The 13,466-nt window shown below is 40.9% G+C and overlaps 2 protein-coding genes across 2 annotated transcripts in view; both read left to right on the top strand.

Annotated features, from left to right (window-relative positions):
* GCC2 (GRIP and coiled-coil domain containing 2) overlaps positions 1-6,433 on the top strand; it is a 31,157-nt gene extending 24,724 nt beyond the window's left edge. The window contains exons 21-23 of the mRNA XM_069004994.1: positions 541-680; positions 1,461-1,662; positions 2,744-6,433. Coding sequence (XP_068861095.1) covers positions 541-680; positions 1,461-1,662; positions 2,744-2,814 — 413 coding nt within the window. The 3' untranslated portion in view covers positions 2,815-6,433. The remainder of the gene's footprint in view (positions 1-540; positions 681-1,460; positions 1,663-2,743) is intronic.
* Positions 6,434-13,033: 6,600 nt separating this feature from the next.
* LIMS1 (LIM zinc finger domain containing 1) overlaps positions 13,034-13,466 on the top strand; it is a 69,702-nt gene continuing 69,269 nt past the window's right edge. The window contains exon 1 of the mRNA XM_069004973.1: positions 13,034-13,124. Coding sequence (XP_068861074.1) covers positions 13,087-13,124 — 38 coding nt within the window. The 5' untranslated portion in view covers positions 13,034-13,086. The remainder of the gene's footprint in view (positions 13,125-13,466) is intronic.

Here is a 13,466-nt window from a genome sequence, read left to right as displayed (position 1 = left end):
GGTGAGCAAGTCAGTGAATAGTTACAGAAATTTTTGTATTCCGGATGAGTCTCTACTAGGGACAATTAAGTGCAGATTTAACCTTATTAATGAAAAGATAAAACTTCTGTTCATCTTAATGAGGCTTACTAGAACAGGTCTTTATTCACAGGATTTCTTCTAGGAAAGTGAAATCCAGCATGACGAAGAATGTTTAGGAGTCACCCAAAAAACAGTAAAATACATGGTAGCATATAATCTCGTTTTAAAAGTCTACTGAACACTTGTGGATAACTATTGAAAATCTCTGTTTATGGGTAGGAAATAAGGTATCTTGGTGTACTCTAGAACTGTTTTGCCAGCCCCCATCTAATATATAAGCAAAAATAGATCAGAAAATTAAGCATGCAGCAGCAGCATTGATGCCTGTTAAGTCTGCAGTCTGACTTTGCATAAATTGTTCATAAGAAACTACATTATTCAAGTCCTGATGTTAAGTAAGTATGAATTAGATGCAAGTGCTTTTTCCTTCTCTTAGTTTTCTTTTCCAATTAATTACAGAACCATCTCAGTGGCAAGCAGATCTCACCAAGGATGAACTGATTCAGAAACTAAACACAACAACTAAGAGTGCTGATCACTTGAATGAATTACTTCGTGAATCAGAAGCAACCAATGCAATCCTAATGGAACAAATCAAGGTTAGCAGACATACAAGAGATGTGAGGACAGCTCTCATTTCCATGGCCTGTTTGTTAGACCAAATATCTTTCAGAAAATACCAGTCTATAAAATTCTGGTGATATGAAACCTAATTTTGGAGGGACTTTTATTCCACAGGTCTAATTAGTGCTTCCGGTGTCTACTTCAGTTTTGGGCTTCTTTTTCACTACAGTTTGTAGTTGGGTAGGCATGTGGGGGAGGCAGAGAGCAGTGTGGAGTAAAAGCTTCTACAAAAAAACCTCAGGAGTTTGGAAGTTTAATGTTTACTAAAGGGTCTATACTATTTTCACTTAGATAAAAGCAGTAAATCCCAGGAGGAGTATTGTCGGGTTTCTCTTTCTGTAATCCGTTTTAGCTGTCTTAAGTTAAAAGAAGATACATGAACTAATGTATGAGTGCGCTTTCTGAAGAGATTTCTAAATGTACTAAGCTTTGTTCTATAAAATGCTTTTAAATGAATATTATCAGATTTCTGAATTACTCAACTGTTCCACTGTTATCTACTCTTTTATCACTGATATTCTCTGTACTGCACAAATTTAATCAAAAAAGGTTGTTTTTAGGCAATAAGAAGTTATTTCTTACATTATCACATACTTAATTTTCACTGGATTTTTGTCCGGAATACATTGCTATACACGCATTATTCCTTTTGAAGCACGCTGTGCAATTCATTTTTTAGCTCTTCAAAAGACCTTTGTTCAATTACTCATTAAATGAAACAAGCAGCATTACATATTTTTTTCCCTCATCTGCAGCTTCTTAAGAATGAAATAAGAAGATTGGAAAGAAATCAAGAGAGAGAAAAGTCTGTTGCTAATCTAGAATACTTGAAGAATGTTCTGTTGCAGTTCATATTTCTGAAATCAGGAAGCGAGAAAGAACGACTGCTCCCAGTAATAGACACCATGTTGCAGCTCAGCCCTGAGGAGAAGGGGAAGTTGGTTGCAATTGCCCAAGGTAGGTGGTGTTCAAAATACTGTCACAAAAAGAAGGATAATGGAAAGAGGAAAAGGACCGTTCTGTGCTGTCTGTTGTGAGAAAAAACAAAACTTAGCAACATAATTCCAGTGAGCTAGTCATAAAATGATTTTGCTTTGTTGGGAAGTTACTATTCAGTTTTCAGTAAACAGAACAAATACCATAAAATTAAGATAAAATATCATTTCTTCTGAAACATTCACATTTTAGGAAGACAATGGTAAGTTGTAAAAATTTAATGTGTTCATGTTTTGAGTAGAGTTTAAAAAACTTTTGTCAAAATAGAGGTTAATATAATTGAATTACTTTCTTTGCAGATGTTCTAAACAGATAACTAAAGTGGTCCTCTCAAGGCAGTACTGCAGATCTAATATTAGTTTCAATACAGTATCTTTAAAAATATCTGAAAGAAAATATGCTCTTTGCTGAAGAAATAAAGAAACTAGGGAAGGAAATAAAAAGAGTTAGGCATTTGCAAGAAATTAACACAGGATTTATGTGTATAATAATGTTCTGTTTCTGCTTCAAATGCTCTGAGCATTTGTTCCCTTGAAATGCTTTTTAAGGTATTGTTTGTCATTTCTCAGTAACAGTAACTGTAGCTTCTTGTACTTCATTAGGAACTGACCTATACTTTATTTTTAAATTAATATAAACAATAAGGAACACATGTACATATAAGAACTTAAAACTTGTGAACAAAATTACATTAAAAAGGGAAGTGTTCAAGTACTGCATTCCATGATAGGCTGTGCATTTGGAAAAAGATGTAAGTCAAGTCCATAGCATGTTGATGTTGTTCTGGCCCTCTAATGAAGACTGATTGGATTTTTCTGGAGAATGGTGATAAATTACCTTTTTCAGACATTCTCAAGTACCCAAAGTAAAGTGGACTTGGTGGTACAATCTATATCTATGTCAGCCCAAGAGTGAGTTCCTTTCTCAGCAAGCTTGAGGACAGCATTTGAAAAAGGTTAAAGGCAAGGAGTGGGACAGGATCATGTAACCAAGTGATGCAATGTCTGACATAATACAAAGTATGTTTTTGTTCCTCCTTCAGGTGAAGAGGAGAGTACCTCACGGCCCTCTGGGTGGGCTTCGTACCTCCACAGCTGGTCAGGACTTCGATAAAACAGTGGAAACACTGAATCTTTAAAAACATTCCACAACTCCAAAACCAAGAAATCTTACTGTAGAAGATCTGTTGGTGTTGTAGCATTGAACTACAGGGTTTTATTTTTGTGTGTTATTTTCAGCTTTTTAGGCTCTTCTAAGAAAGAAGCCTGCAATAGCTCTGAAAGATGGTCTTATTTTATGCTCTGGCAGCAGTGAACTGTTTGTCTTGTAAATGTTAAAGCTGATAATAAGAACTATGAGAACTGACAATTGCAAATTGCCTGGAAGCAGAATTTATTAAACCTGTGATAGCTCTTTTGATAGTTAAAAAGTTTGATCTGATATATTAACTGGAATAACTAGACTTTAGATTTAAAGCATTTTAAAGTGTTTGCTTTCACATATCATTGTCAGCTAGCTAATCTATATGGTTAGTGTTATCCTCTGCACGTTTAAGAAATTTAAAATTATTTCCTCTCTTGTGATGGCTACAAAATGTAAGATAATTAAGAAACAGAAAGGGCATTTTCTGCTTTAAGGTTGTAGTCTTTCTTAATTTTTTTTTTTTTTTTGCAAACCATGAAGGCAACAGTTCACAAAATGTAGAGGGTACAAAACTCTATATGAATTACAGTGCTTGTCACATCTGGGCATGGTACTGTAGCAGTGATTAATGGCATCTATGGAAGCCTTAGGAGAGTACTCCAAGACTCAGAGGTCCTAAGTGAGCTGAAGCTTTGAGAGAAAGGACTAAAGCTAGGGCTTTTTAACCTGAGGTTGGAAGTTTGTGGAAAAGACCAGGAAGAAATGTTTCATTGCTGTAGTGATGTCTGTACTGGGATGACAAGGCTACTCATACTGACTTAATCATATTGAAGACACTAAGAAAGAATCTGAGCCCACAGGTCAGACTCCTATCATTAATTTCTGAGAGAAAAGAATGAAGCTTTTGTCAGTAGATGCATCTTTTAAGTGTTCTGATGATTGAAGATTTTATAGCATTCTCTCACTTACCTGTGTGTGTGCACATCGTTTGCACAGATCTTTTGCACAGATTAGATGATCTCTGTTCCACATTCCTCAACAGAATGTTGGTTTTTTTCCTAGAAAAATAAATTTCTACCATCTCTGCTTCTATTATCAACACAGCACCTTTTTTATCTTCAATTGTCTTCTCCCATAATGCCCTTCACCATCTTAATTTATTTGTAAGGTTTTAAAAAGCATACACATGGGCTTGAGTCCTGCTTATGTTTAAACGGGAGGTTTCTGTCTTTTTCACTCACCTTTTCATGTTCTCTGTGTTGTTTTACAGAGAGTATTTCCTTGGTACACATACAAATAATAAATAGGGTTCCTCTCTATCTACCTTAGCTTAGGCTCTGAGGAAATGATGCTTGTTCCTTTAATATTGCCTTATTTCAGGCTGAGATTAATCTAAACATATGAACAGCAGAATGGCAACATGTTGAGAATAAACTGTTCAGTAAGTGTGCTTTTGGTTTAATTTTTTGCTTGTTGTATATATTTCAGTACACAATCAACAAAGCCAACAGGCCTTATTTAGGTATTTTAATTCTTTTCCTCCACCTTAGGCACTCTTTTTTTCTTCCCCTCCAATATGTGTTTTAACTGGAACCTTTATGGTTTTTGCTACTGGGGAAAACATTCTCTGTGAATTTTCAGAACATAGAACTGATCAACAGTAGTATGACAGTAGGGATGAGTCTTTAGGTGTCTGTAGGTGGCAAACAGGAAGCTCTGTTTAGGTTTTCTTTCATTTGCTTCTGGAATGGTTTACCCTATCTTCAGCATTCACGATTTGGACCAGATCTTGGATGTTGAGTTCTAACTCCTTATTCAGCTGGGTTTGGTTATTGTCACTCAAAAGAATGCCATAACACAGCAACAGGAGAGATTTGAAGTATGTACAAAACTAAGTGCTAGTCATCCTTCTGCTGTGATTTTAACAATGGAAACACATGAGTGGAAGGGTATGGCTTTGTCTTAGTTCACACTCCATTTGCAGCTGACCCGATTTAGTCTCTGCTATTACTAAAGAGCTGTGAAAAGTTCCTCTTAAAATGCACATATTTCAGAACTGTAAATTATTTGACATTGTAAGCTGTGAATAAAGGTATGCAAGTAACATATATCACTGGCTGTATTAAATACCAGTTGCTTATTGACTTCTTTCAAGTCTGAGTTGCATGCTCACTGTTTTTGGTAAAACTTGAGTACCATACTTATGAATGTAGTGAACAACTTGCATTAATATATTTTTTTTTACAATGGAAGATTGAGATCTTAATTAATGTAAAAATATTTTAGTAACTGTTACCAAACTGTTTTCTGTTGGTAGGATTGCCAGAACTTACCTATGTGGCAATAAACTGACTGTAAGCAAATATATCAGAGTTTAATAGACACTTGCAGTAAATGGCATAGAAGAATGTGAACTGGAAACGGGATTATTTTGCAAAGAGAACTTTTTATATGTCGTATATTTGCATTTGTAATGTACAGCACTGTAGCTGTGATTTGCTTTCAAAAAGCAGTTTAAAGTTTTAACTAGTACTGCTGCTTCTTGATATACTGTGGTGCTCTTTTTTGGAAGAGCACTGTGCTGACTTTGCTTTGTGGTTCTTTTTGTTTTCTTTACAGTGCCACATTTATTAGAATGTTTCACAGAAAATGTCACCCTTGCCCAAAATGTTTATAAGCTTAGGACCAATTTTTATCTTTTAACAGCCTGGCTTCAGCCCAAGCCTAAGGAGGGCATAATAATAATAATAATAATAATAATAATAGTAGTAGTAGTGGTAATAATAATTCTACTGTCACTATGCAGAGTATATATTAATTAAAAACCAAAAATGGGAGTGATTCAACATTCCCAGACCTGCATGTGCACTGTGGCTGAATCTTTAGTTACCTAATGCTGACTTAGAAATGGGTTATATGTCTTTCGTGTTCCTTTTATCCAGAAGGGAGACTCATCTGCGCAAGCAAAAAGTGCTCCAGATGAAAGACAGGAAGATCAGAGCTTGTCAGGCTGTTGTATAGATGTGGCCAGTTGAATCTGGGGTTCAGGATGGCCAATGGGAACTGTGTTAGAAATTATACACAAGAGTAAAGTTGTTTTTTTTCTTTCATGATCCTCCTTCCCCAAAGTATAACTCTGAGAATACAGGGTTAGATTATTTTCTAAATTTAAATCCTCCTTTGTGTATCTCCCTCCATCCTTTTGCTGTGATAACAGATGATAATATCGTGAAATTGTGGAGGAATGCCTAAAAGCTCTCTTTAGTTTGCACTAAGTGACTTTGAAGACAGCTTAAACATACATGCTTCATTTGGCTTATGCCTTGGCTTCACCCAGTGCACCAATACTTCCTAAACTACCTGCTAGTTCTGCTATTGTTGGTACTGTGAAAATATCTCCCTTAGAAACCTTGCAAATAGCAGTCACCACTCACAAGATGAGAAACCAAATGTATGAAGAGGTAAAAATATATTTGTTGTAGTAATTTCAGAATTTCTAGTCTGGATAGATAAGTATTTTGTTTGGAAATAATGTCTTTGATGGCCTTTTCATGTGGCCGTCACTTCAATAAAATTCACCTTAACTCAACAGAGTGCCTTTTTTTTTCCCCTGAATGCCTGTTCTTACCTGAGAAAATGCTACTCAGGTGCAAGGTAGAAAACAAGGAATGTCTACCATTGTATTGAAGAGATTTTATGGATCTGGTATAGTATCAACAGCCTTTACTTTGGAAGACAGCTATGGCAATGGATTCTTCTGGATGAACAGAAATTGGTTTGTTACGGGGGTTTTAGAAAAAAAGAAAATTTAAAAAAAGCTCATTTAAATTACTTCAACTGTGTTACTAGATTGTCACCAGCAATCTGGCAATATGGGACATGAGGGAGAGGAGGGATGCAGAAGCTATTAATGGCCTTGTTAGCAGGAATGCGCTGTATTCGGGTACTACCTACCTTATAACTCAGCATGAGTTCCTAATTGCACTTGACTTTAAAATTACATCTTCCTTCATACCCTGTGATAATTTTTCTTTATCTGCATAATTGTCCTAGTGCAAAGATTACGTGCTCAGTAGATGAAGCAGTGTTGGGTTTGATTTAAGCGAGAGTTTGGTGTTTAACTTCTTGCCAACCACTTTTCTTAGACCATGCTTATTACACAAATATGTGGTCAGAGAGGGGATAATAAGCTGTGAAAAGAAGACATAATAAATGGATATAAGAGTCCTGTAAGAGAGCCTGATACTTCCAGTCAACCACTAACAGCTTTCACATAAATGTATATATGCTATGGGGAAGGGAAATAATATTCTGACTACTTTTTAAACTGAATTTGATTAAAATTTATTATATGGTTGTCAAAGGATGAGAAGATGCATCTTGCATTCAGGAGCTTCCTTCCTTTCCTTCGTGTCCTGTGTCTCTCAGGCTCGTCCTGAGGATTCAGGCTGGATTGAACAGTGAAGACTGAGAATAGTAAAACAAGTATGGAAATGCACATCAGTTACTGCTCCAACAATTCACCATGCCTTGGTATTAGCAAATCTTTTTTTTTTTTTTTTTTCTGTCAGTTGAATGCCTGAAGGCTTTTTAAGAATCCATGGTAAATGTAATCAGTGTAAAATACAGTGTGCTCTTTTGGGCATGGGCACAGTCCCAGTCCTCCACATTGAAAGTGTTTTAAATTGATAGACATTGGATAGCAGTTATTGTATGCATGTAGAATTTAAGTGGGGTTTATTGTTTCATTGCCTGAAAATCGAAGCTTGTTCTGAGAACACTCAGACTGTTTCTGGAGGGGCGGTACATATTAGCTCTTGGCTCTCTTGCTCTTTGCAGGATGCAGAGCATCTCAAAAATAAAAAGCATAGAAGCCATTACAGAGCTCCAGAAAAAGGCTGTTACCCAAATACTGTTTTACTGTTGTTACTCCCCTTTATGGAGTTAAGTGCTGATGCTCAGCACTACTCTTGCCAAGGGAGAAGGCCAATCACACCATTTTGGCTTTAGCAGCCAAATATTTATACAGACTGGTTAATGTTCCTTTCACATCTAGTCACAGCACTGACTTAAACCTGCAGCTGCAGCAGTCCAGGGGAAGGCTGCCCGCCTTTGCAAGGGGACAGATGGGTGGTCCCTCTGCTCCATGGACAGAGGGCTACAGCCTTGGGAACTGGGGGGAGAAAAGCAGATGGTGGTGATAAAAACCTGAACCATCTCCTGTTGTTGATGTGGCAGCTCTCTGTCCCTGCCCTGACTACCCACCAGCCTTTCTCTTGGAAACTGGTTAAACCAGTTGTTTGCAGTGGTGGGGGATAGCAGATATCTTGCAGGAAGAAGATTTTCAGAAAACGCAGAAAAGCTAATTATAGGTTTTTAACGTTCTAGGAAAGATGGGAATTGCAGTGACAAAAAGCTTGAAATAGAAAAATTACACACTTTTACTAAAAATGTGAGAGTAGTACCATAATCTCCAAGAGTTATTATTTCTTAAAGTACCCATTTTGTGGTGCTGCCATAAGTTTTTTCTTTAGCCTTTACTGTGTCTGTCCAAGTACTGATCTTGTCATGAGGCAGAAATTTATGCTGCTAAATACAGAATTTTATTGATAAATTTTGCAGAGGTTTGAGATTGATCAGTAAAAGTTATATCCTTGGTTTTGCAGAGTCTCCTTCCCTCTTCCAAGAAACAATGATGCCAAATATACTAGATGTGTCTAAAATGCATGAAGCAGAAATCTGACTCCTTTTATATGGATGTCAGAATGATCACTAAAATAAGTCTTCCAGTATTCTGAGAATACTACATTTTTTTTTTAATAATAGCCAAGTTTTTTTAGAGATCTCAAATAGTGGTTGAAACTTATTTATTCAATGGATAAGTTATTAAAGCTAAGCAAAAATGCAAAGTTCATTAACAGCTTTGCCAAGAATATTTAGCTGGACACCCTGTGTTCAAAAATTATTCCTGTTTACATGGTCAAAGTTTCCTTCACTGTTGCTTTAACTTCACAGCTTTGGAGGTGTGACATGAAGAACACTGAGAATTTACAATTTAAATCCATTGATTATATTAAGGAAAACAACCATGGGGTTGCTCTGCTAACAGGCACTCTGAGTCAGAGAAGGCTTAGTTTGGATATTAGAAAGAAATTCTACTGTGAGGGTGGTGAGGCCCTGGAACTGTTTCTCAGAGAAGCTGTGGATGCCCCATTCCTGGAAGTGTTTAAGGGCAAGTTGGATGGGGCTCTGAGCAACCTTGTCTAGGGCAAGACATCCCTGCCTGTGGCGGGGGGGTTGGAACTACATGATCTTTAAGCTCCTTTACAACCCAGACCATTCTATGAATCTACCATCTGCAGTCACATGAAGTTCTGGTAGAAAGCAAAAGCTAGAGCAAATAACAGAAGTTACTTGCTCATGTCCCTTCATACCACTCTGGCAAAATCGTAAAATACTTTTTCATTTCCAGAAGAAGAATTTGACGTAAAGATATTTGTGATTAGAGAGAGGCAGTCAAATCCTTTGACCAAGCAGCTGCTTTCTCATCTGTCCCCAATAATCTTTCCTTTCTCACTTCTTCCTGAGGCCTACAATAATGGCCTTGTTTAATGTCAGCAAAGCTGATCATGCATTTAGCTCTAAATAGGTTAAGGCTCTGTGCTATCACTTAAGAGGGACGGAATAATTTAAGTTGGAGAAGACCTTGACTATCAAGGAGTTCAGCTGTTAACCTGGCACTGCCGAGTCCATGTCGCTAAAGTGCCACTTCCAGCTGCAGTAGAGTAAGTTTGGCATTTCAACAGTGATGGAAAATGTTAAGTGCTCTGGAAACAGAACATCAGAAGCCTATTTAAAACTGCATTTTACTCGGTCTTAAAGGGAAAGATGAGAGTAAAAAAAACACATTAATTTTGTGATTAATATGCTAGGCTGGAGACACAGAGTCCAAATTCCCTGCTTTGCCACATGCTTCCTTCGTAAATTTAATTTCAGTTTCTCTGCCTCTATTTCCTGACTCGCCTGCTGGGGATAATGGCACTTCTCTACCTGATGCCAAGTACATTAGTAGCAGAATATTAGACTTTGTGATGGGTTTGTAAGCAGAAATAAGTAGGCAGACTACCACATTTTTTTTAAACTGCATAGGAAGAAAATTGCCATAGCCTGCACTAACACGGAATGGGAGGAATGATCTTTTGAGTCTGTGGTGTGTGTTTTGTGAATCCTATTACATTACTTGCCTAAGAATATTCTGGACTGAATTTTACAAGTTAATTAGAATGCCAGCATGCTCTAATACTGTGTAATGGACAATTAATAACAATTAAGATTTGTTATTTCTGTTGTACAGCAAGACAAAACAAAAATTTAAATCAGACCCCAAGGCGCAAACTTGCTGCAAAGTGCACAGAGCCTGGGGAGGCAAACTGTGAATTCCTGGCTTTTCTTGGTACAGCGTTTCCAAAAGCTGCTAGTACTTAGTGTTTGGCATTTGTACATGTTTGGGGAAGGCTCTCTCACTCTCTATGAAAATGCTTTGTTACTTTGAGATTATATTGCTAGCAGACTAGGCTTTAGGGATTTCATCTTTAAAAGCACTGGAAAACTGCACATGGTGCAATTCACTTGCTGTTAAATCTATTAATGTGCTCTCCAAAGGAAGTGCCACAATGGCTGCACTTGTTGGCTGGCACTGCCTGTTAATTATTTCCAGAATTTACTGTTCTGAAGTTTGCAGCCGTGGTAGTTGCATGCCTGCCCAGCCACCTCCCTGCCGTTTCAGGCTGTGCTGGTCAGAGGTACTGCTCTTCAGCTGGGCTCAGCAGCCAGGGACAACCACCTTGTACAGCTCCCCAGGAGGACTGGCAATGGGAGAGACCCTGAAATCCTTGCAGACAAGCTGAGGTTAATTAAAGACATTCATGAAGCTGCCTACAAGTAATGGCAGACTGCCCAAAGCAGATTAGAAAAGAACCAAAAGGGTTGTGTTACCTTCAGCTGGCACAGAATGAGCACTTATTTAGATGATATAAGGAAGCTTTGCTGACAGACTCATTAAAATGGGTGGGTGTTTTGGGGTTAGGTTTGGTCTTTTTGTGTTTTGCTTTTATTTTAATTGAGGGGGGGTGTGATTGGTTTTCCAAAATAATCACACCGTTGTTGAGGTTGGCAGGCACCTCTGGAGGTCACTTGTCCAACCTCTCTGTTCAAGCAGGGCCACTTACAGCCAGATTCCTAAGATCACATCCAGATGGCTATGGTGTACCTTTAAGGGTGGAGACTCCACAGTCTCCACAGACCACCTCTTCCAGCGTTCAGTCACTCTCACAGTGAAAACTTCTTCCCCGATCTTCAGAGGGAAGCTCCTATGTTTCAGTTTGTTTCTTCCGCCTCTGTTCTGTCATCGGACTCCCCTGAAAAAGAGACTGGCTCTGCCCTCCTTGTACCCGCCCTTCTCGTACGTTTTTATTAATTGGCAAGATCTCTCTGAGCTTTCTCTTCTCCAGGCTGAGCAGTCCCAGCTCCCTGTCTCTTCTCGTAGGAGAAGTGCTCCAGTCTCTAAATAATCTCAGTGGCCATTTGATGGACTCTTTCTGGGACACCCAGAACTGGACTCAGCCCTGCACGTGTGGCTTGACCAGCGCTGAGTAAAGGGGAAGGATCCCATCCCCTTCTTCTGGCATATCATCCCTTCCCTCTTCAGCCATATACTTTCTTTTCCTCTTTTCCCAGAAATGTATTCCCTGTGATACTACAGGGAATTTTTTTTGCTGTGTTTGATTCCTCAATCTGGCAAGCAAAACTGAACCCTGCCGAGGCGCAAAATAACAAATAAACAAACAGAAGTACTACAGACAGTCTGTGTTTCTACAGCTGTAGTTCTCTCTAGAATCATGCTTGTGGCATGTCCACCAAATAACTTCTGTGCATCATAATCCCAAAAAATTTACATTCTTTTCCTGGTTCTGATGGATACCAAAGTAGATGTGCTCAATGTTTGAATTTTTCTTTCTGATCTGTGCTCACTCATACATTTCTATGCTGATTTTCACTGGCTTAACATATTCCTTGAGCTGTCTTCTTGGAACCATAAAGATATTTCCTTAATCCTGGCAGGCAAATATTTGCATTTTTCATTCCAACATGCCACTTCCTTGTTCTGATATTAAGGATGGCAATGGGTGGCAATACAGAAAGCTCAATAATCCCACCTTTTCTATTATGCTCCTTTCATTTGTCCATAGGTCTGCCTTTGAAACTTGCTTGGTTTGGAATGAGGTCGCTTCTCTCCAAGTGAAGCAGAGGTTTGACCCCAGGTTTAGCAGCGCTGAAGATAACTTTCTTACATTTACTTTCTGCACTGTTGAGCCTGAGCGAGGTGCTAGCCTTTCCCCAAGCCATTCCTATTATTCCTGTTACATGTTTAAATAACGTTGATTAAAACCGGATTCTGGCTCCAGCAAAATTCACCAAAGCATATTTGGTGCCCAAAGGTGAGTCGACAGCTCTCTCGCTACAAATTATCCTGCAATACACAACCATGTGTAGGAAACAGTGAAAAAGTGAAAATCCTTGGAATTGGTTTGAAAGTAGTTTTCTGTTCTGGGAAAAAAAAAAAAAAACAAAAAACAAAACCAAAAAAAACCCCCAAGAAACCCCGCAAAACCAGCAACAGCCGCTTCCAGGCACCTATTTCACGTAACTCTGGGGGGCGTTCCGGCCGCCGCCCCTCCGGCCGCCGCATCTCCGCCAGGGCTGACAGAGGAGCCGAACGACCCCTCCCGCGGGCTCGGCGGGAAGCACATGGGGCCGGGGGACCCCAGCTCTTGGCAATGACTCCCGTCCCTTTCCCGGGCTGAGCGATGGGATCCCATCTCCCGGCGGTGCCTCCCCTCTTTCCCGGCCGGGGGCGGGGGGATCCCATCTCCCGGCGGTGCCTCCCCTCTTTCCCGGCCGGGGGCGGGGGGATCCCATCTCCCGGCGGTGCCTCCCCTCTTTCCCGGCCGGGGGCGGGGGGATCCCATCTCCCGGCGGTGCCTCCCCTCTTTCCCGGCCGGGGGCGGGGGGATCCCATCTCCCGGCGGTGCCTCCCCTCTTTGCCCACGCGGGGGCGCAGCGGGGCGCGGCGCGGGCGGGTGCCGTCAGGGCCGCCCAGCGCCATTACCGCGGCCCGGCGAGGCCCCTCCCGCCGCCGGTGGGCAGCGCTTGGCGGGAGCGGCGGGAGCGGCGGCCGGCGGGATGCTGGGGGTGGCGGCGGCGGGGATCAACTGTAACAGGTAGGAGAGGAGCAGGGGCCGCCCGCGCCGTCCCGTCCCGCCTCCCGCGGCGGGCGGCTGCCGAGGGCGGCGCTTTGTCTCGGCCGGGCCGCTGTCACCGGGTGCTGCCCGGGAAAGGCGCTTTCCCGCTGCTCCCACGGGCGCCGGCGGAGTCGGGCTGGGGTCCCGCCGAGGGGACGGGCGGCCCGCAGCCTTGCAGGATGGCCCGGCTGCTGCTCCTGTGAAGTGTCCGTTCCACGGGGAAACTTTCCCCTGTCCCCGGCAGCCCCGGGAGCGGCAGCGAGGGGCACTGCAGGAATCCCTTCTCCCCGCAATTCCCCCCGCGGCGTTGCGCTCGCACGG

Source organism: Aphelocoma coerulescens, chromosome 1 (assembly GCF_041296385.1).
Source record: "Aphelocoma coerulescens isolate FSJ_1873_10779 chromosome 1, UR_Acoe_1.0, whole genome shotgun sequence".
Taxonomy (NCBI): Eukaryota; Metazoa; Chordata; class Aves; order Passeriformes; family Corvidae; genus Aphelocoma; species Aphelocoma coerulescens.
The sequence above is the reverse complement of the archived record's forward strand: the minus strand, read 5'-3'. Positions and strand labels throughout refer to the sequence as shown.